The 22213-nt window shown below is 41.0% G+C and overlaps 1 protein-coding gene across 1 annotated transcript in view; it reads right to left on the bottom strand.

Moving 5' to 3' along the window:
- Positions 1-22213, bottom strand: part of LOC141338192 (oxysterol-binding protein-related protein 6-like) — a 53771-nt gene that overhangs the window by 12518 nt on the left and 19040 nt on the right. Inside the window, exons 5-11 of the mRNA XM_073843745.1 lie at positions 19847-19980; positions 17004-17096; positions 16744-16918; positions 11776-12062; positions 4537-4674; positions 4386-4449; positions 2166-2244 (exon numbers count right to left, since the gene is read on the bottom strand). Of these exons, the coding sequence (XP_073699846.1) occupies positions 2166-2244; positions 4386-4449; positions 4537-4674; positions 11776-12062; positions 16744-16918; positions 17004-17096; positions 19847-19980 (970 nt within the window). The remainder of the gene's footprint in view (positions 1-2165; positions 2245-4385; positions 4450-4536; positions 4675-11775; positions 12063-16743; positions 16919-17003; positions 17097-19846; positions 19981-22213) is intronic.

Here is a 22213-nt window from a genome sequence, read left to right on the forward strand (position 1 = left end):
TACTCTCTTGAGTAGCACTCGGCAATTACAGACAGCTGTGTTGGATCAAGGCTGGAAAAACAAGTCTGCAGGTAGGTAGATCTCCAGGAACAGGGTTGCGCACCCCTGATCTAGACAGACAAAAATACTATTAATATTTCAGTTAACGTGTCAGCTGAGATGTATTTCCAGTGGTTTTGTTTGTTAATTTCCTCCCAATATATACTTACTCCAGTGGCTGGCTTCACACTTTGGCCTATTAAACACATACTGTAGTCTTAGACAGCAGATGCTTAACATTTTAAAACTGTAGTTTAAAATTATTAAATTTACTTAAATTTGATAGTCACCTGCCATTTATGTATTCTCCATTTAAAACATTTGACTTTTTAAATCCGTTTTGTGTATTCTTAATCTTATTGTTGCTATAATAAAGTAGCAGTTTCATTTTTTTTGTTACAATTATTTTTGTTCTCTATTTGCTACCTTTGTTTATCGGATCAAAACCTTTAACAAAAACATTATTTACTTCAGTATAAGACCCCTCTATATATTGATGTAGAAATAAGAGTTATTTTGTTTGCAAGGAGGAAGTGATATTACAGTATGACAAGACATTTATTGGTCAATGTTTATGCGAAAAAGACTTCTTGATGAAGATGAAAACAAAAGCAGATGAAAACATTTAACATTTTACAGCATCACATCAGCACATGCAAAAAATTCAGACTTGTGTTTTTATTTTATGTTATTTAGATTTGTTATTTAAATAAATGTGTTTGTTCAATTAGTGTAAACAGTCTTTGCCAGTAAAATGGAATATTTGCACTCTTTATTTTAAAGGAGTCATGAACTGCATTTTTTATTGTTTGACTCCTGAGGTGCACTTATAATATTAGTATGATTTTACATTAAAATTGTCATAATTCAGAAATAACGGAACATTTTATTTAGTAAAAAATTAAATACCTTGATTTAAGCCCTCTGATTTGAACGCTCTGTCTCTGCTGTGAAACTTCAATGGAAGCAGCAGTGAAAATGTACCAAACAAATAAATAATCCACTACTGAGACATCTACATGGTTGAAAATAAATAAACCCTTTCCTAGGATTGGTATCCTTTTTTGTTGTTTTTTTTTTTTTTGCTCTTATCCCGTAATGCTCTTCTCTGCTTCTCATCTCACTAAAGCTCCAGCGGGCAGGGCCAAAGATGTAGAAATGATTGAGACATTAATCTGATTCTACAGAAGCAGACTTTTGTCGCATTATTATGTCCTAATCTGAAAATAATCTGAAACGAGTTTTTGGACTAACAAGGACGTTTTGAACTATAAAATTTACAGGATGTTTTGCATGTCAAAACATCAAGGGAAATTTGATTTCTCAGTTCATGACTTCTTTAAATTAAACTATAATAAATGTAATTAAATGTACATTCAATGCTTTACACATTGCTTTTAGATTAAGGGTTCTTCAGTTTTGCATGACCACTGTCTTCAGTTTTTTTTATATAGAGAAGAAAAGATTGATGGAAAAATATTAGTGTTTCACATCTCAATTTTGTGTGTGACCTGCCGATACCAATTTTTGCTTAGATTTAGATTTTTTTTCTAAGAACTATAATTGACAGAATATATACAAACTAAAATCTGTGTCACATCTTGGTCATGCAATGTTACAAACCTAAATCATTTTTTTTTTTTTACTACCACATTATGCACCTTTAACATTTTGTGAGTGCTGTTGTGCTCATTTATTCTGATTTGTGCACAAGTCTCTGGCACAACAAATACATTGTCTGTATTTTTCCAATTTTCTTATGGTGTCATTGTTTGGTCATAAATTGTGCATAAGACCAGATAAAAATGTGCAGGTTTTTTTTCTTGTTGTTATTCTTACCACACTACCCCATATTTAACTTGATCCAGAATGTATAGCAGATAATATGATACAACTAATAATAAAACATAAAATAATAAAAGATTCCTAGTGACCCTGTATGCTACTGTTTGACCGTGCGTGATCCTTTCCTTTTGATGTGCATTCTCAATGGCCACATCTGTACATAAAATTCAAAACTAAAATGAAAATAAAAATCCAAAGAAACTTAACATCTCTCAATAACCATTTTAAATGAAAATAAAATTATTTCACGCACAGCTGTGTAGAGCTCAGCCCATACTTACTTTGGCAGAGTGACATTAACCATTCCGGATGAAACTATTTCCACTGACTTCCCCCAGAACTTATATTTCCATCTCTGGTCTAAAAATATAGAATGACTGAATGAATGAACAAACAAAATAAAATAAATGCATATATTTATATTGAAAAAACAAAACTATTTGATCTGTAATTTCATTTGTAAGTATCTTTATTTTAAAGTAAGGATTTGCTCATCTGCAGTGTCTAAAAACATTTCTTGTTAGAATGACATTGTACCATCAAACATGAGACTGCATGCCCCTATAAAGGTTCAAAAGACACAAAACAAACCTAAAGTCATAGAAAACACTGCCTACATTCTAAAAACATATATGTGACCCTGGACCACAAAACCAGTCATAAGGTTTAATTTTACAAAACTGAGATGTATGCATCACATGAAAGCTCAATAAGTAAGCTTTCTATTGATGTATGGTTTGTTAGGATAGGACAATATTTGGCCGAGATACATCTATTTGAAAATGAGGAATCTGAGGGTGCAAAAAAATCAAAATACTGAGAAAATCGCCTTTAAAGTTGTCCAAATTAGGTTCTTAACAATGCATATTACTAATCAAATTACATTTTGATATATTTACAGTAGGAATTTTACAAAAATCTTCATGGAACATGATCTTTACTTAATTCCCTAATGATTTTTGGCATAAAAAAAAAAATCTATAATTTTGACCCATGCAATGTATTTTTGGCTATTGCTACAAACATACCCCAGCGACTTAAGACTGGTTTTGTGGTCCAGGGTCACATATGTTAAAAACAACACAACCCGTGTTATATCTTAACACACTTGTGTGTTAAATTAAGGACAACACATTGTGTTCATTTTAACTCAACCAATGTGATCTTCGTCTTAACAGGTTGATATTTTGAAAATATCCCAATTTATGACACATTAATGTGTTAAATATGTTAAAACAACACAACCTGTGTTATATTTAACACATCTGTGTGTCTAGTTAAGGACTACATGTTGTGTTAATTCAATTTTAACACACCAGTGTGTTATTCTTCTTAACAAGGCAGTGTGTTAAAATGTTTAAATCACACAATCTGCATAGATGTGCTTTTCTTAACCAGTTAAAATGAATGCAATACAAAAAAATAATCTATTAACACTGCTCAGTGTATTTGGTCCCACAATACAGAGTGTTAAATGAACACTGAAGCAGAGTTGAACTGATAAATGTTAACAAGCTGAAAGAAAGAGAAACAGAAAATCCACAAACAGCATCACGAGCTTCACACATTACTGACCAGTTTGTCTAAAAAGTTATTATTTAGAACAGAGGTTTAGATGTTGATTTTTACCTTTTACCCCTTACTGTTAATGTGATCAGTGTTTGCTTTAGTTGTGCTCTTGATCCTTTACTTTAACATTAGTTTTGTCTCTGGATGCTTTAAACTATGTTTGCAAACATTTTTGCAAACAGAAAAGTCCAGGAGAACACATGATCAGGTGGTTTAAACTGGTAGTTCATGATAGCGTATCTGTGATTGTTTTATGTTAACATGAACAATGATACTGGTGTTGATGAAAGTTATATATTAACTAAATAATGACTTATTTAAAAACACTTTGCACTCCAGACTTTGACAATCTGTGATGTTGATGCAAACATTCATCAATAATCAGCATATGAATCTCAACAATGGTGACAAAAAAAAAAGCTTCATGCTGCAGTGCATTCTGGGAGCACCAATCAACTTCTTAGCAACTACAATGTGTCCTGTGAACAGAACTATAGCAGCAATAGAAAAAACAATTGCAGATTTGAGGGTCGAGACCCAACAAAAGCAAACACTGACCACGGTGATGGTGATGTTTTAAGAAATGAAATCAACGTCTAAACCTCTTTCTTTTTCTGTGGAGTGCATCCACATCATCCACCAATGAAAACATCTTATGCAGTGACATAGGCAGCAATGTGATTGGATGATATTTAACACATTTTCTGTTAAACACATTGTGTTGTTTCTCGCTCTCTTTACACATGATCAACTTAAAATGACACAAAATGTGTTAAAATGGCAATAACAAAAAATGTGTTAATTAACACATCCTTTTGTAGAGTGTAGCATCAAAAGGTGTTTTATTACAACTGCTTATTAGGTATTCATTGTTTTGAAATAAATATTAAATGTTACATCCATATGAAGAATACATCAATTTAAACTGTTACCTTGCCAAAAGCTGAAGTTATCAGACTCTGCATGGCAGGCAGACAGAGGTGGGTGATGACTGACCTAGAAAGAGGATAGATGGACAACAGACAGACAGGTTAAAATGCAGAAGTCCTTCATATTGCACATCCTGTAAATAAGTGCTCATACCTGCTCTGCAATATAACGGAAACCACGGTCCTCCCGCACATTCTCAAACGTTTCCCCTAGAACAGGGTTGAAGGGTTTGTAACGATTACGCCAGCTGGCCCAGGCATAGCCTGAAATAGAGAAGGCAGCGACATAAACCTGAAAGACAGAAGGGAAAAAAGGGAAAATTATAAATAATATTTCAGACTAATGCACACTGCAAAAAAAGCTAATCCTACTAAGTATTTTTGTCTTATTTTTAGTCAAAATGCCAACAAATTCCTAAATTAAGATACATTAACTAGATATGCAGAAGGACATATGACATTTAGTCTTGTTTTAAGCAAAAAGCACTTAATTTAGTTTTTACCATCGTCACAACAATCAGCAGTTCCTAACCATAAAAGCTTTCTCTCAGGTTTCATGACAGGTGTACCTTTTCATGGTTATTATTAGAACATTACAATCTAAAATGTTAAAGAAGTTAAAAGCCCTAAATTAAAAGTGAAAATCAACAAAACATTACATTTTAACTGGAAGGAGGAACACACATCAACTCATCCAAGTTAGTAATTAGGACTGTATTAGCTTCCATACAGCACAGGAAAAGTACTAGGAAGCTAGGACTCTTACAGGGGTAAGATATTTTTAAGACCATCAAGATAACATTGCTGCTGAATACCTGCTACACTACTACCTTCAATAATTCTTCACACAAGAACACTGATTAGGCTTACTTATTTTTTGTATTAGAAAAATTTATTACATTGGCGATCCATTCAAACCAATGATCAGCCAAATACCGCAAAATGTCATATGGTCACATTATATATGCCATTATAGAAAATACATGGTGAGCTGAGCCTCTTGTTTTGAAGTTAGAGCAGACGTTACTAACTACTACCAGACTGCAAATTAGTTGTAGTTAGTAGTTCGTTAATTGTGAAAACTGAACCGTAAACTAATGACATGCAACAAAAAAAAAAATCAAAGTTTTTGATTCCAGAAGAGATAATTGCATGCAATGATCAGTTTTTGCGGTCAAGAGGTCCTTGACTGATTTCAGTAAATTAGGGCGATACAATGTTGCACTAGAGTGGATGACCGTATGAGCTGTACATAAAGGCACTGGAATGAGTGGTGTGTAATAATGAAAGTGAAAAAATGATGGAAGTACATGAATATATAGTAATATATTAACTGTGTGTGCTTTAAGTATTAAAGCATACCCCACATTTAAAGACATCTAAAGTTTGTCACCTTATTTCTGGGAGACACTAAGAGATTTTAAGATTTAGATTTTTGTTAACCAAGATTAACTTGTGCATTAAAGCATGAATATTGAATAAATATTAAATTAAAGACTGATTGGATGACCAGGTTAATAGAAAACGTACTCTGTTACTTTCGTAACCTCGGTTCCCTGAGATACGGGAACGAGTACTGCGTCGTAAGACGCTTATGGGGAAAAGCTCCTTTTCTCCTGAGACTGAAGCATTTCAATAACGCAGTGTAACTGCACGGCCATTGGTTCGTGCAGTGTTAAAGAAACGAACCAATGGCTCGGCAGCGGAGATGCACAAACCTATGGCGATGATTCGCGCCCGATCGCGCCAAAAGGGGCGGAGCATCTGGCTATATAAGCGAGCATTTCGCCATAGGGAACTCAGGTACTTCGACTGAAGCGACGACTGAGTCGTGCAGCTACCTAGCACGGCCAGCAACGCAGTACTCGTTCCCGTATCTCAGGGAACCGAGGTTACGAAAGTAACCGAGTACGTTCCCTTTCGATACTTTCACTCATACTGCGTCGTAAGACGCTTATGGGGAACCAGTACAATCCCGCCGTTGCTAAGGTAGAGGAACGACTAACATGACCCTAGCACTAAAGGGCTAATAAGGGCAAATTTGTTCGATCAGATAGCCTGATAAACGTCCGTTCCAAGGAATAAGTACAACTTGGAGCTCCAAGAGGCCAAGGTGCACTATATATAACATACTGGTAACAGACATACCACTATGTGGAAAGGACCCGAGTCTGTAAGACTGGAACGTCCAAGTTATAGAATCTAGCAAATGTGGACGGTGAGGCCCAGCCTGCCGCCGCACAAATTTCTGCAATGGAAACCCCACTAGACCACGCCCAAGACGAGGCGATGCCCCTAGTCGAATGGGCCCTTACTCCCATGGGACATTGTAGGCCCAAAGAGGAGTAAGCCAGCGTGATGGCTTCCACAATCCATTTGGATAATCTCTGTTTTGTGACCGAACACCCCTTGGTGCGGCCACCAAAACATACAAACAGCTGTTCTGACTGCCTAAAAGGGGCAGAACGCTCTATATAACATCTCAGAGCCCTGACAGGGCAGAGAGAGTTAAATCCCTGGTCTTGCTCCGTAGGAGGAAGAGCCAAAAGGGAAATAATCTGGTCTCTAAAGGGTGTAGAGAGACTTTTGGGAACATACCCACGTCTTGGCTTCAGGATGACCTTAGAGTCATTTGGCCCGAATTCCAAGCAAACGGGGCTCACAGAGAGCGCCTGTAAATCACCCATGCGTTTGACTGATGCTAAAGCCAATAGCAAAGCAGTCTTCAACGTCAGGGGGCGAAGGCCTATGGACTGAAGCGGTTCGAAGGGAGGGCTTTTCAAGGCCCTCAACACTGTGGGTAAGTCCCAAGACGGAACCGTGATGGGGCGAGGGGGATTAAGCCGCCTTGACCCCTTTAAAAACGAACGACCAAGTAGTTTCTTCCCACAGATTGACCGTTTACAAGGTCATGGAATACCGCTATAGCTGCGACATAGACCTTGAGCGTAGAAGGGGATCTCCCCTTATCTAACAGCTCTTGCAAGAAGGACAATATCATGGATATGTCACATGAAATTGGGTCCGCACCGCGGGTGGAACACCAGGCGGAAAAGACAGACCACTTGAGATCGTAGAGCCGCCTCGTAGAGGGTGCTCTAGCTTGTGAAATAGTACTCAAAACCGACTCAGGGAGACTTAAAGGCTCCCGTCTAGAGCCCAAACGTGCAGCGCCCACAATTCCGGTTGGGGGTGCCATATCGTTCTGTTCGCCTGTGTTAAGAGATCTCGTCTCAGTGGCACGGCCCATGGTGCTCTTGAGAGCAGCCTGGGAAGATCTGGAAACCAATTGCTGGTTCTGCCAGAATGGAGCCACTAACAGGACTTTGAGTTTCTGTTCCCGCACTCGTCTGATGACTTGTGGCAGAGCAGAGCGATAGGAGGGAACGCGTATAACAGGAGATTGGGCCATTCTTGGGTCAATGCGTCCTGTTCCTTCGAAAAATAAATTGGGCAGTGATGATTGTCTTTTGAGGCGAAAAGGTCTACTTGCGCCCTGCCAAAGACAGCCCATATTTGCTGAACCGTGTGAGGGTGAAGCGTCCATTCGTCTGAGGAGACGTTGCTCCGAGACAACATGTCTGCTCCCTGGTTCAGTTTTCCTGGCACATGCGTCGCTCTCAGAGAGCGGAAGTGCAGCTGAGCCCATTTCAGGAGACGTTCCACCATCGTAAATAGACGTCTCGACGAGAGGCCCCCTTGGTGATTTATGAAGGACACCACTGTCATGCTGTCCGAACGGACTAAGACATGGTGACCTCTCAATGCAGGTAGAAGGGTGTGAAGGCCTAAACATACTGCTAGCATTTCCAAGCAGTTGATGTGAAGGCGACTCTCCGCTTTTGACCATAGGCCGAAAGCAGGTTGGCCGTCGCACAGCGCCCCCCAACCTAAGTTGGAGGCGTCTGTCGAGACCGCTTTCCTTCTGACCACCAAGTCCAGGGGAACGCCCTGTTCCATCCATTGAGCGCACCTCCAAGGAGCCAGGGCTGTTATACAGGCCCGATCTACCTTGATGCGCTGGCGTCCCAAACGCCAAGCTTGAGGAGGAACCTTTGGTTTCAACCAGAACTGCAGGGGGCGCATTTGAAGCAGACCCAACTGAAGTACTGGAGATGCTGAGGCCATAAGGCCGAGCATCTTTTGAAAAATCTTGAGTGGGCGAAGGGCTCCTATTTTGAAGGAAGCCGCGAGCCTGCGAATGGCTTGGGCTCTCTGCGGCGCAACTGCTGCCTTCATCTGACGTGAGTCGAAAACTGCTCCCAGGAACGCAATGCGTTGGCTGGGAGACAGTGCGCTCTTGGCAAAATTGACCTTGAGTCCTAGGCACTCTAAGTGGCTGAGGATTAAGGATCTGTGGTGCGTTAGCTCGTTTTCTGACTGGGCTAGGATGAGCCAGTCGTCTAGATAGTTCAGGACGCAGATTCCCATCTGTCTCAGAGGAGAAAGCGCTGCGTCCATGCACTTTGTAAACGTGCGAGGGGCTAACGACAGTCCGAACGGAAGGACTGTATATTGATATGCCACTCCCTCGAAGGCGAATCTCAAGAATTGCCTGTGATGGGGGGCGATCTGAATATGGAAGTATGCATCCTTCAGATCCAGTGAACAAAACCAGTCCCCTTTGCGTATCTGCGAGAGGATCTGTTTTAGTGTAAGCATTCTGAACGGCCGTCGCATGAGGGCGCGATTCAGCTGTCTGAGGTCGAGGATGGGACGTAGACCGCCATCCTTCTTTGGAACGAGGAAGTAACGGCTGTAAAAACCTGACTCGCTCTGTGTTGGGGGGACCGTTTCCACGGCGCCCTTGGCCAACAGATTCTTTACCTCTAATCGCAAGACGTCTGCGTCTTTGCTGGGAACTGAGGTGGTGATGACACCATGAAAGCGAGGAGGTCTTCGAGCGAACTGGAGTACATAGCCTCGTTCTATTATACCCAAAACCCATTTTGACACTCCGGGGATGGCTTGCCATGCCGCGGATCGTGTCGCTAGGGGCTGTAATGGTTCGCACAGCTGTATGTTGTCTGAAAGCATTGGAAGAGGAAATTTGCTCTTTTCTTGAAAATGTTTGTTTTTTATTTTTTCCGCTATCACAGCGGTTTGCTGTAAGGGCGCTGATACAACGGGCCCGTGAGTCACAGCTATATTGTTTACAAACATGAGTTCCCTTACACTCGGAACGGAACGGAGTGAAGAAGGGTTGAAAAGAGGCACTTTGGGGGCTGGTCCAGCTGTTGCGAGACTCGGCCCCTCCCTCTTCCTGCTGCTGGGTTCAGGAAGACGCTGGCGGCGCCTGGTCCAGCACCACTCTTGGCCGAGGTCCCTGGCGCTTAGGGAAGGGAAAGCGCTTGGCTGGGCGTGACCGAGGGCGGAGCTCCGTCTGAGGAGCTGGTTGCGCAGCTGGGGGCGTGGCTTTTGCAGGCTGCTGAGTCGGCGCCGGCTTGGGGCGACTAGGAGCCGTTGCAGAGCTCGAGCGTTTAGGCAGAAAGTGTCGCATGGCTTGGGACGATTTCTGCGCCGCAGTGAAGCGCTCCGCGAAACCCTCAACAGCTGGGCCAAACAGGCCTGTCGGCGAGATGGGGGAGTCAAGGAAGGCGACCTTATCCGCGTCCTTGATCTCTGTTAGATTAAGCCATAAGTGGCGCTCCAGCACCACTAAACTGGCCATCGATCGCCCGATTGCCTGAGCCGTCATCTTCGTGGCGCGTAACGCCAGATCCGTTGCGCTGCGTATTTCTCTGAGCGGAGAATCGTCCAGGCCCAACTCGTCCAGCCCGCGGAGGAGTTTTGCTTGGTACACCTGGAGTACCGCCATTGAGTGAAGCGCCGAAGCTGCCTGTCCAGCAGACGAATACGCTCGTCCAGCGAGGGTAGAGGTCGTCCTGCAGGGCTTAGACGGGTGTGACGCCCTCGCCTTCCAGCCGATAGCGGTGGGCGGGCAAAGGTGCGCAGCAACTGACTCGTCCAGCGGGGGCAGCTTCTCGTAGCCCTTTTCCTCGGCGCCATCGACCGTAGTGAGGGCAGCAGAAGAGGAAGTATGGAGGCGGGCGGAGTATGGAGCACGCCAGGACTTAGAGATTTCGTCGTGGACTTCGGGGAAGAATGGTGAAGCTCGCTGACGAGGGGCCTGGCGGCGCCCCGGCAGAAACCATTCGTCCAACCGGCTCCTAGAGGGCTCCTCGGGAGGAGACCATTGAAGATCCAGCTCCTCGACAGCTTTAGATAGGACACGGAACAGTTCGGCGTCCATACCGGCGCTGGCGGCGCTGGATTGCGCAGACGGCAAGGGGGCGGGGTCATGGGAAGAGCCCGACAACTCCTCTGCGTCAGATGCGGCCAATGACATGCTGTCATCCTCGCATTCACTTCCTCCGAAGGAGACCAGATCGCTCGCAGCCGCAGAGGGACGCTGGTCAGGATGTAGGAAGAGAACTGGCGATTCCTCTCCATGTGGTGAAGGCGAGGCACGCGGGGTCTGAGCCGGCGTGAGCTCGCCTGTCACCGCGCTCTTAGCTCTCCTGCCCCGCTGCTTCTTCCAAGCAGGCTCTTGCGAGGAAGTAAGCGGGAGGGCGCGAGGAGCGGCGTCGCTCTCTGAAAAGAAAGCTAGCCGCGAGCGGAGGGAAGTGAGACTCATATTCCCGCAATGGGAACATTCCGTCTCACTGAGCGCAGCCTCAGCGTGGGCGTGACCCAGGCACGAGACGCACTCAGCGTGAGTGTCAGCGGCGTGCAGAGGGGCTCTGCACGAGTGACAAAAACGCCGCGGCATTTGCAACAACGCCGTAGAAATTTGCTCTTAATTTGCTCTAAAGTTTGTCACCTTATTTCTGGGAGACACTAAGAGATTTTAAGATTTAGATTTTTGTTAACCAAGATTAACTTGTGCATTAAAGCATGAATATTGAATAAATATTAAATTAAAGACTGATTGGATGACCAGGTTAATAGAAAACGTACTCTGTTACTTTCGTAACCTCGGTTCCCTGAGATACGGGAACGAGTACTGCGTCGTAAGACGCTTATGGGGAAAAGCTCCTTTTCTCCTGAGACTGAAGCATTTCAATAACGCAGTGTAACTGCACGGCCATTGGTTCGTGCAGTGTTAAAGAAACGAACCAATGGCCGTGCAGTTACACTGCGTTATTGAAATGCTTCAGTCTCAGGAGAAAAGGAGCTTTTCCCCATAAGCGTCTTACGACGCAGTACGAGTGAAAGTATCGAAAGGGAACTTTGATTTTTCACACAGACAGACATTTTATAGATGCCAAAGGGGTTTTATATTCCTGAAAGTGGTAATAACGCAAAATCTGCCTTTTGTTGGTACATACACAGTTATGGAATAAAATTTATCTAAAGTTTTAGTTTTATGCATGAGGCCCTGGGGTCTTACCATTCTTTCGAAAGGGTCATCTGTGTGGTTGGCAATATCCAGGAGTTCAGAATATTCCAGCTCTTCACTGACACGCTGTAATAAACTAAGCGGTTCATTGAGTGCCACTGGCATGGAGACCCGTGACAAATCCTTCCCAATGTTGTTGTACAGGATGGTGAGGATTCCGATATGGCTGTTATCAGAGCTGTGTGCAGGAAGCACTGTGCGTCTCCCAGTGACCAGAGCATTAGAAGGTAAATCATTTGTACTGGAAACACTGGCTCTGTACTTCATATTTGCAGCTTCTGAAAAATATGAATATGAAACAACATATGCCAATAAATGGATGAATATGCACAAAACTAAAAACGCCTACAATAGATCACTTAAAAGGTAGGGTAGGCAGTGTGCATGCATGTATGTATATCGTATTAACCGAAAATTGCTAATTGAAATTGCGAATTAAAAAGAGTTAGAAATGAAGACAAAATCTGTCCTTTACTTTAGCGGTGTTTCCATTACCCTTTAAATTGCACAAATTGAAATTACGGATTGAAAATATGCCTAATTGAAACGCGTCAATTGCGCAAAAACTCCCATATATTTGCGTATTCGCTAATTTGCATATATTTGCACTGGCATGAGGTGGTTTTTCAGGCAATTCGAAAAATACATTTACATTTTATTCGTAAAACATCGGTTAATGGAAATGCCGTCATTTAGCAATAAAATTTAAATCGACATTTATAAAATTTGGCCAAAGTTTTGTGCAAATCCGTAATGGAAACGCACCTATAGCTACTTTGATTTTTTTTTGTGAAGAAAAAAGGGCCGTCCTAAACTTTAGCTGATTTTTCCATCACTGCAAAACAAATAAATCTGCAAGTAGCTATAGGCACATTTCCATTAAAGATTTGTGCAAAACTTTGGCAATGTTTCATAAATGTTGATTAAAAAGTTTCCATTAACCTATGTTATGTGAATAAAACATAAATGGATTTTTTTTTTAAACTCCCATATATTGCCAAAAAGTTATGCTCGCATGAGGTGGCTTTTCAGGCAATTCAAAAAAGGAATATTTTACAAAGCAGCAATGGAAACTTTTTTTTTTATATATATTTACAGGTCATATTCAATTAAATGTAGCCAAAATCCCACAAAAATCTGTTACTTGTCGTGAGAGGAAAAAAAAAAAAAAAATTGTGTTTCAGTCGCATAACATCGGTTAATGGAAACATCATCCTTTTGCAACACTTTTCATTCTACATTTTTGACCCCTTAGCATTCCTGGCAAACTTAGCTCAATGCAAAATGTTTCGTGGATGGAACGTTGGAGCACCAATCTGGGCAAATCTGTAATGGAAACGCAGCAGAATACACTGAGGGCAATCTTGTAACTTTAATTCCGACCATTGTCTAGTTGGCTCCAGTGTGGCAGCAGAGCACGAGATAGTCAGCTGCATTCCTATTACCATTTAAGTTGCGAATTGAAAATACACCTAATGGAAACACGTCAATTGTGCAAAAACTCCCACATACAGTGGGTACGGAAAGTATTCAGACCCCCTTAAATGTTTCACTCTGTTATATTGCAGCCATTTGCTGAAATCATTTAAGTTCATTTTTTCCCCCTCAATGTACACACAGCACCCCATATTGACAGAAAAATACAGAATTGTTGACATTTTTGAAGATTAAAAAAGAAAAACTGAAATATCACATGGTCCTAAAAATACAGACCCTTTGCTTTGACACTCATATTTAACCCAGGTGCTGTCCATTTCTTCTGGTCATCCTTGAGATGGTTCTACAACTTCATTGGAGTCCAGCTGTGTTTGATTATACTAATTGGACTTGATTAGGAAAGCCACACACCTGTCTATATAAGACCGTACAACTCACAGTGCATGTCAGAGAAAATGAGAATCATGAGGTCAAAGGAACTGCCTGAGACAGAGACAGAATTGTGGCAAGGCACAGATCTGGCCAAGGTTACAAAAAAAAAAAATTCTACTGCACTTAAGGTTCGTAAGAGCACAGTGGGGTCCATAATCCTTAAATAGAAGATGTTTGGGAAGACCAGAACAGTTCCTAGAGCTGGCCGTCCGGCCAAACTGAGCTATTGGGGGAGAAGAGGTAAAGGTGAGAGAGGTAAAGAAGAACCCAAAGATCACTGTGGCTGAGCTCCAGAGATGCAGTCGGGAGATGGGAGAAAGTAGAAAGTCAACCATCACTGCAGCCCTCCACCAGTCGGGGCTTTATGGCAGAGTGGCCCAACAGAAGCCTCTCCTCAGTGTAAGACACATGAAAGCCCGCATGGAGTTTGCTAAAAAAAAAAAAAAAAAAAAAAAAAAAAACACCTGAAGGACTCCAAGATGGTGAGAAATAGGATTCTCTGGTCTGATGAGACCAAGATAGAACTTTTTGGCCTTAATTCTAAGCGGTATGTGTGGAGAAAACCAGGCACTGCTCATCACCTGTCCAATACAGTCCCAACAGTGAAGCATGGTGGTGGCAGCATCATGCTCTGGGGGTGTTATTCAGCTGCAAGGACAGGACGACTGGTTGCAATCGAGGGAAAGATGAATGTGGCCAAGTACAGGGATATCCTGGACGAAAACCTTCTCCAGAGCGCGCAGGACCTCAGACTGGGCTGAAGGTTTACCTTCCAACAAGACAATGACCCTAAGCACACAGCTAAAAGAACGAAGGAGTTGTTGGCATCCTTCTGTCTCGAGAGACAATGGTTTGGAATCTGCACCCAGGTCAGTCTGTGGTTTGGTTGCAGACTCTGCTATGGCTGTAGAGTCCGATACGGGAGCGACAGCACCGCTGGCACTTGCTGCAGGTGTAAGCAGTGGTGGAGTCAGTGGGGGCAGGCTGAACGCTTTGCTGCCGGCGGGTCCTCTTCTCCTCCCACTGCATTTCTCTTTTTTCCTCGGCTAAAAGGACACCAGTCTTGACGGTGGATCGCCAATTCTCGCGGTCCGATGTCACTGCTTCCAAACCAGCTGGGCAGATTCTGCACGCTTTCAAATCACGCTTGCAAGCGTCCTTGTAGCGCAGAATTGGCCGTCCAGTTGGTCGTGTTCCTGTGGCAAGCTCCCCATACAGAACGTCCTTTGGGATGCGACCGTCATCCATCCTGCACAGGTGGCCAAGCCAGCGCAGTCGGCCTCTGTGTGAGGATGGTGAACATACTTGGCATACCTGCCTGAGACAGAATGGCTCTGTTTGTGATATGGTCCTGCCATGTAATGCTCAGGAGTCGCCTGAGGCAGCGCATATGAAAGGCATTCAGTCTTTGCTCTTGGCGAGAATATAAAGTCCAAGCTTCACTGCCATAGAGGAGGGTGCTCAAGACACATGCTTGGTACACCTTCAGTTTTGTTTTGAGTGTCAGCAAAGTGTTGTCCCAAGCCCTCTTTGCTAGTCGAGCCATGGCGGTTGCTGCTTTGCCTATCCTTATATTGAGCTCGACATCCAGGGATAGGTTGCTGCAGATGGTGGAGCCAAGGTAGGTGAATTTTTCCACTACCTCCAGGGTGTGGTCGCCGATAGTGATTGCAGGAGTGGTGCTGACATCTTGAACCAATATGCTGGTTTTCTTGAGGCTGATGGTAAGGCCAAACTCTGTGCATGCATCTGCAAGGCAAGTGATGAGTCGCTGGAGGGCACCCTCAGTGTGTTCAGCAAGAGCAGCATCATCTGCAAACAGCATCTCCCGTATGAGTACCCTGCGGACCTTAGTCTTTGCTCTGAGGCGGGCGAGGTTGAAGAGGTTCCCATCGCTCCTAGTGTGGAGGAAGATCCCGTCTTCAGAGTTGCAGAAGGCATAGCGCAGGAGCAGGGAGAAGAACATGCCGAAGAGTGTTGGCGCCAGAACACACCCTTGCTTCACACCGCACCTGATTGGGAAAGGGTCTGAGGATGACTCGCCATACTGGACTGTGCCCGCCATGTTCTCATGAAATGATATAATCAGCTTCAGGAGCTTGGGGGGGCATCCAATCCTGTGTAGGAGAGTGAAAAGGCCAGTCCGACTGACCAAATCGAACGCCTTGGTCAGATCTATAAAGGCGAGAAACAGGGGACGTCTCTGCTCACGGCACTTCTCCTGTAGCTGCCTAAGGGAGAACACCATGTCAATTGTTGACCGTTTTGCTCGGAAACCACATTGCGACTCCGGATACACACGATCGGCAAGCAGTTGTAGGCGGTTAAGGATGACACGTGCAAAGGCTTTCCCCACAACACTGAGGAGGGAGATCCCACGATAGCTCACCCAATTGAGCATCTCTGGAGAGACCACCAACATTTACCATCCAACCTGACAGAACTGGAGAGGATCTGCAAGGAGGAATGGCAAAGGATCCCCAAATCCAGGTGTGAAAAACTTGTTGCATCTTTCCCAAAAAGACTCATGGCTGTATTAGATCAAAAGGGTGCTTCTACTAAATACTGAGCAAAGGGTCTGAATACTTAGGACCATGTAATATTTAAGTTTTTCTTTTTTAATAAATCTGCAAAAAATGTCAACAATTCTGTGTTTTTCTGTCAATATGGGGTGCTGTGTGTACATTGAGGAAAAAAACTTAACCTAAATGATTTCAGCAAATGGCTGCAATATAACAAAGAGTGAAACATTTAAGGGGGTCTGAATACTTTCCGTACACACTGTATGTCACATGAGGTGGTTTTGCAGGCAGTTAAATACACTTCAGTTGCATAACATCGGTTAATGGAAACGCCGCCATTTTGCAATACTTTTTAATCAACATTTATAAAATAGCGCCAAAGTTTTGCGCAAATTAGTAATGGAAACATAGCATAGTACATAGTAGATTACACCGGAACTGTATTTATTGCTTCAATTTGATAATGAAATGGACAGAATTTAAAAGTATTAAAAGTAACAAAGCTTAGCCTATTGCAATTTACTAGATGGGAGATACACTATCAACTGAAAAAAACCTGTATACATACTGAGGCCTTCCTCTGGTTCAGAGTTGCTTGTGGTGACATCACTCAGTCCAGATTCATCAGATGTTTCATTTTCAAACAAATTCTCACAAACCACCTCACTGGCATCAAAATACTCTGCTGTAGAGTCTGTTACTGAGGGTGTACGATATAGCTTATGCTCCTGAGAGGGGGAGGGCTGCTTAATGACAATAACAGATTTATTTTAAATATACAAACAAAAACCATTTACTTTAAAACGTTAGACATGGAGAAGCACACACCTGATCCTGACGCACAGTACAGTAGGACTCATCTGAAGAATCAGATGACAGTGACACAGAGTGAACTCTGGTTAAACGTGACTGCATTTCAAGCTAAAAACAAAATTAAAAAAATAAAATGAAAAATCAGTGACCAACACAATCAGCATAAAAGGCAAGACAGCATGCATGACAGACAGTAACATATCATGAAAATCGGACTTTTTCCATGTTTATGGGCTAGCCCTTCTGACATTTACCGCTGGCTCTGATGTTTCTGTAGTGGTTAAACTTGAGAAAATTAGTTTTAGCCAAATCGAACAAGTAATCTTTAGTGTCATGAATATATTATTTATTCAAGATCATATCGTTTTAGCTGGCTTTAATATCTTTCCATTAATATGTTCCCTGAACTACATTTCCACGGTTATTAAACGTTTAAATGACAATAAAAGGAGGCAGTGCTGTTTGATATCATTTTGTTTTATTGCAATGTGTGTACACAGTTACAGCCACAAATATGTGGATCATGTACCGTTTAAATGAAACCGAAAAGCAATACTGTTTGTTATAATATTTTGTTTCATTGTAATGCATGTACATTCCCTGAACTACATTTCTGCGGCTATTATTTAGTTTAAATGTAATTGAAAAGAGGCAGTGGTGTTTGATATCATATTTCATCTTATTGTAAATACAGTGAGAAAAATTGCAGTAGCCACGGCAAGCTGACTGACATTAAGTACTCATTTCCATTTGCCAAGTTACCAGACTTGCGTTACCGAGAGTCGAAATTGAAATCCAAACTCCATATGGGCGGCTGCATATGAAAAAAAAAAAAAAAAAAACCTAACAAACCCTAAAAAATTCTAACAAAAGGTTTCTCAGCTGTTTTTTGTAGTATTAGGTGTCCTTAATAACATACAAAAAGTTTACCAAGGTTTGACCACTAGAAATGTGTCATTTTCAAGATGGCGTCCAAGATGGGCAGAAAACCCTTGAAATATCCTAACTCCATTATTTGACCTAGCCAAGTAATCTTGTTAGCTAACCCGATGTTTTCTGGGTCTATAAATCCATTGGACTTGTCTAAATTGCATTGACATGATTACATACTTATGAAATACTATGAGGTTTTATCTTTGTTTGGGGTGAACCAGAGATGTAAACGATTTAGCCTATGTCATGTAACTCCTACTGTTTTTGGACACATACAGCTTTTTTCTTTGCTAAAACAGACTTGACATTCAATGTAAAAAGTTATTGCACACAAAATTTCCTTAAAATGGACTTATATAACTCTGATCATAAACAACTCTAAATTAGCCCAAACAGATGCCTGTGTGTGAACTCTAAAATGGTCACTCATTTCAAATTACTTTAATATATAATTGTACTTGTAATCACTTACAGGTGCATCTCAATAAATTAGAATGTCATGGAAAAGACCATTTATTTCAGTAATTCAACTTAAATTGTGAAATTCGTGTATTAAATAAATTCATTGCACACAGACTGAAGTATTGTGTATAATTGTGATGATTTGGCTCACATTTAACAAAAACCCACCAGTTCTCTATCTCAACAAATTAGAATACTTGATAAGACTAAAAAATAAAAAAAAAATCCTTTTTAGTGAATTGTTGGCTTACACATAAAAACATTAACACATTCCTATAATTCAAATCCATTAAAGGATTGTTAGGCTGCAATAATTAGGTCAACCGGAACTGAAAACACTTCCCATAACACCTGATGTACTCGTTGCATCGTAACATGCTTGGATACAGCACTCTGTGATCAGCCAGCTTCTTTGGCAATGAATATTTGTGGCTTACCCTCCTTGTGAAGGGTATCTTCTGGACAACTGTCAGATCAGCAGTCTTCCCTATGATTGTGTAGCCAAGTGAACCAAACTGAGAGACCATTTTGACGGCTCAGGAAACCTCTGCAGGTGATTTGAGTTGATTAGCTGATTAGAATATGGTGACATGCCAATTTGTTAAGATTGGTTCTTTTAATTGTGATGAATTGGCTCACATTTAACAAAAACCCACCAAAGACTTAAACTGCTTCAGTCTGTGTGCATTGAATTTAATACACAAGTTTCACAATTTGAGTTTAATTACTGAAATAAATTAACTTTTCCACAACATTTTAATTTATTGAGATGCACCTGTATCTATCATGCAAATATGCTAATTAAAATATAACATGGACAAAACATGTATCAGGCACCAGTATTCCTGGTCTTGGAGGAATACAAAGGAGTAATGCTAATTTTAAGGACCTGATGGCAGCCATTTTGAAAACAGGGCCTTTTGTGGAGTCAAACTTTGGTAAACTTTTAGTATGTTTTTAAGTACATCTGATACTACTGTAAACCACTGAGAAACCTTTTGTTAGAATTTTTTTGGGGTCAAGTCATATTTGCAGCTGACTACTACTATTTGCCTAATCTTCATGGTACTTCAGACCACTATGGAAACGCAGACAGCAACAGGTCTGAAGAAAAAAAGTTCCTGAGACAAATTGTTCCTGGTAATTTCAGTGGAAAAGCGACTTTAAATTACATCTTGTAAGAAGGGGCATAATAGGTCATCTTTAATTCACAGAATATCAAAATGGGGGAAAAAAAAAAAAAAAAAAAAAAAAAAACACACATTGTGCCAAACATTTGTGCAAAATTTGTGTGTTTATCCTTAAGGGCTAGCATTTTCAATTATAACAAAATATTCAGCTTATCCCTCAGTTTGCAGTAACAAAAACTATGTTTACATTTAATGCTAGTAGTAGCAGCACCAGCTTATAGTGTAGTCAGAACTAGCACAATCTTAAACGGGGAGGTAAAAAACTAAATTTACCTCTGAGAGGGTCGTGCACAATGTGGCCAACTGATCTGAGGTTGACTGCCGAAGATCAGGTCCAGCCCAAGCCTGTCTGACACGCTCACGCTCCAGTGCCAGGGATTCATGGATGGATTTTAAGGATGAATTTACTATAAAAGATAAAATGACAAATAAAAGAAAATACAAATTTAAAATTCAAAAATCGAAATAAAACTCTTGCGTTATTGTGTAGGCTATTGAAATAACAAAATAACCTCACAGTACCATCTAGCATCTGAGATGTAAACTTAAGTATTTGTTAATAGCAAATGGTAGATTACTAAAAACACACACACACACACACACACACACAAATTCTAAAATAATGGCATGAGGCTGCAGCTACAATCTGGATGAGCTCAGTGACACAATGACATCCTACATCAGTTTCTGTGAGGAAAATGTGTGCCCTCACCAGGACTTTAACAACGACAAACCTTGGTTCAGTGCAAAACTTAAACAGCCAAAGAGGACAAAGTAGGGACAAAGCCTTGTTCAAAGAGTTCTAAGAGTAGCAAAGCAAAACTATTCTGAAAAGATCATACCGCTTTCAAGCAACAACTCTACATTAGTGTGGAATGGCCTGAAAGCAATCAACAGCTACACTAAGGAAAAATATTTTCATTTATTGCTGATTTGTACATTTGCCCACTCACAAAGAAGTGATCAGTCTATAACTTTAATGCTTTGGTTTTTTTTTGTTTTGTTTTTTTACAGTGAGAGACAACAACAAAATCCAGAAAAACACATTTCAAAAAAGTTTAATTGATTTGTACACAGCATGTGATGCGATGTGATCTTGGAAAAAAAAAAAAAAAAAAAAAAAAAAAAAAAAAGTAGAATACCTTTTTTTTTTTAGGTTTTCATTCAATTATTATTCAGTAACACTTTACAATAATGTTTGTTAATGATTTATTAATGAAAGTTATGTAAAGCTTAACAGATCATTAGTTAATATTAGGGCTGCACGATATATCGAAAAAATATTGTTATTGCGATAACAGTATAAGAGATATTGGTATCGCAGAGAGTTGCAATAAATGCCATTTAATTTATGTGCCAAACTTTGTGCGTTGCATGCAAAGGTTGTCCTTATTTCACCAAACAGATGGGGCTTACCATCTTTACACCCGCCTCCCAAGTAGGTGCTATAATGCTATTGGCTAGACTGGGCCAAAATGTGAACCTGCCGTATCAAAAAATACGGCAGGAGTATGAAGGGAGAAAATGACAGCAGCGATGAACTTGTGCCTAAAAAGACCTGTACGTCTAAAATATACAAGGCTCAAAATTGCGACCGCTTTGGTCGCATCTGCTCCGAAAATTTAGTCTGTGCGACCTCAAATTATATTTGGGAGCATCTGTGCCAGTGCAAGAAATTGTTGTGGTGCGACTTAGTTTAATTTCTTTACAAAACTTTCGCTAACCTAACTACTGCACACAGTAACATGTTTACCCACCACGCAAACCATGCAATTGCGTGGGGCCCCGCGAGCTGGGGGGGGTCCCCCTTGGGAAAAATCGCGTTAAAACGAAAGCAAAAGTAAAACGCGCACGCACGTTCAAAAGCAATTTAATACCCCACATTTAGAGAGCGCCTCCCCAATGCGCGCAAATTAGGCTACGTAAAATATCTAGGCTGTTATTAGTATGTGGGCTATAATAAGTTGTCTATAACTCTGTATTATACTTAAATTCGGTCTCTATTTGCACTTTGAATATTGAAAGAGTAGACTACTTTGATTATGGCTGCATTTATTGTCTACACGACTAAGAAAGAACTCTTTATTTTGTGTTATTTATACTGTAGATTGTTTAAAAATGCAGTGGCTGCCCCTAATTTAAATGGCTGTACCTATAATAGAGAAAATAAACATCTTGTTCATATACTCATATTTTCCATTCATTCTTGTCCCTTGCTTACGCAGTAAAATAAATATATATTAAAAAAAAGGCTTTCAGAATCAGCCCATTTGATTTGCTTGGCAATCAGAATCAGCCATGAAGAATCAAGATCGGTGCATTACTAAAAAGAAATTGGGTGCTCCTTTTTGAAGTTTAATAATAAACTTTGTTTAATAGTATTTTTTTTTTTTTTTTTTATTTGTGTAAAAATAATTTTTATTAAAAAAAAAAAGGCAAAAAAAGGGAAATATTTTGTTTAAAAGATACTCAAGTGTACATGTTACATGTGAATAAAAAGTCAGAATATCTGCCGATGTTTTAAGTCATTCATTGTGTTTTAAAGTCAAAATTGTTGCAACTTCATTGACTTTTGTAGCCTGAATTACATTTAATTTGGATGACAGACGAATATCTATTACCCATTTATTTTAGTATGAT

Source organism: Garra rufa, chromosome 7, assembly GCF_049309525.1.
Source record: "Garra rufa chromosome 7, GarRuf1.0, whole genome shotgun sequence".
Lineage (NCBI taxonomy): Eukaryota > Metazoa > Chordata > Actinopteri > Cypriniformes > Cyprinidae > Garra > Garra rufa.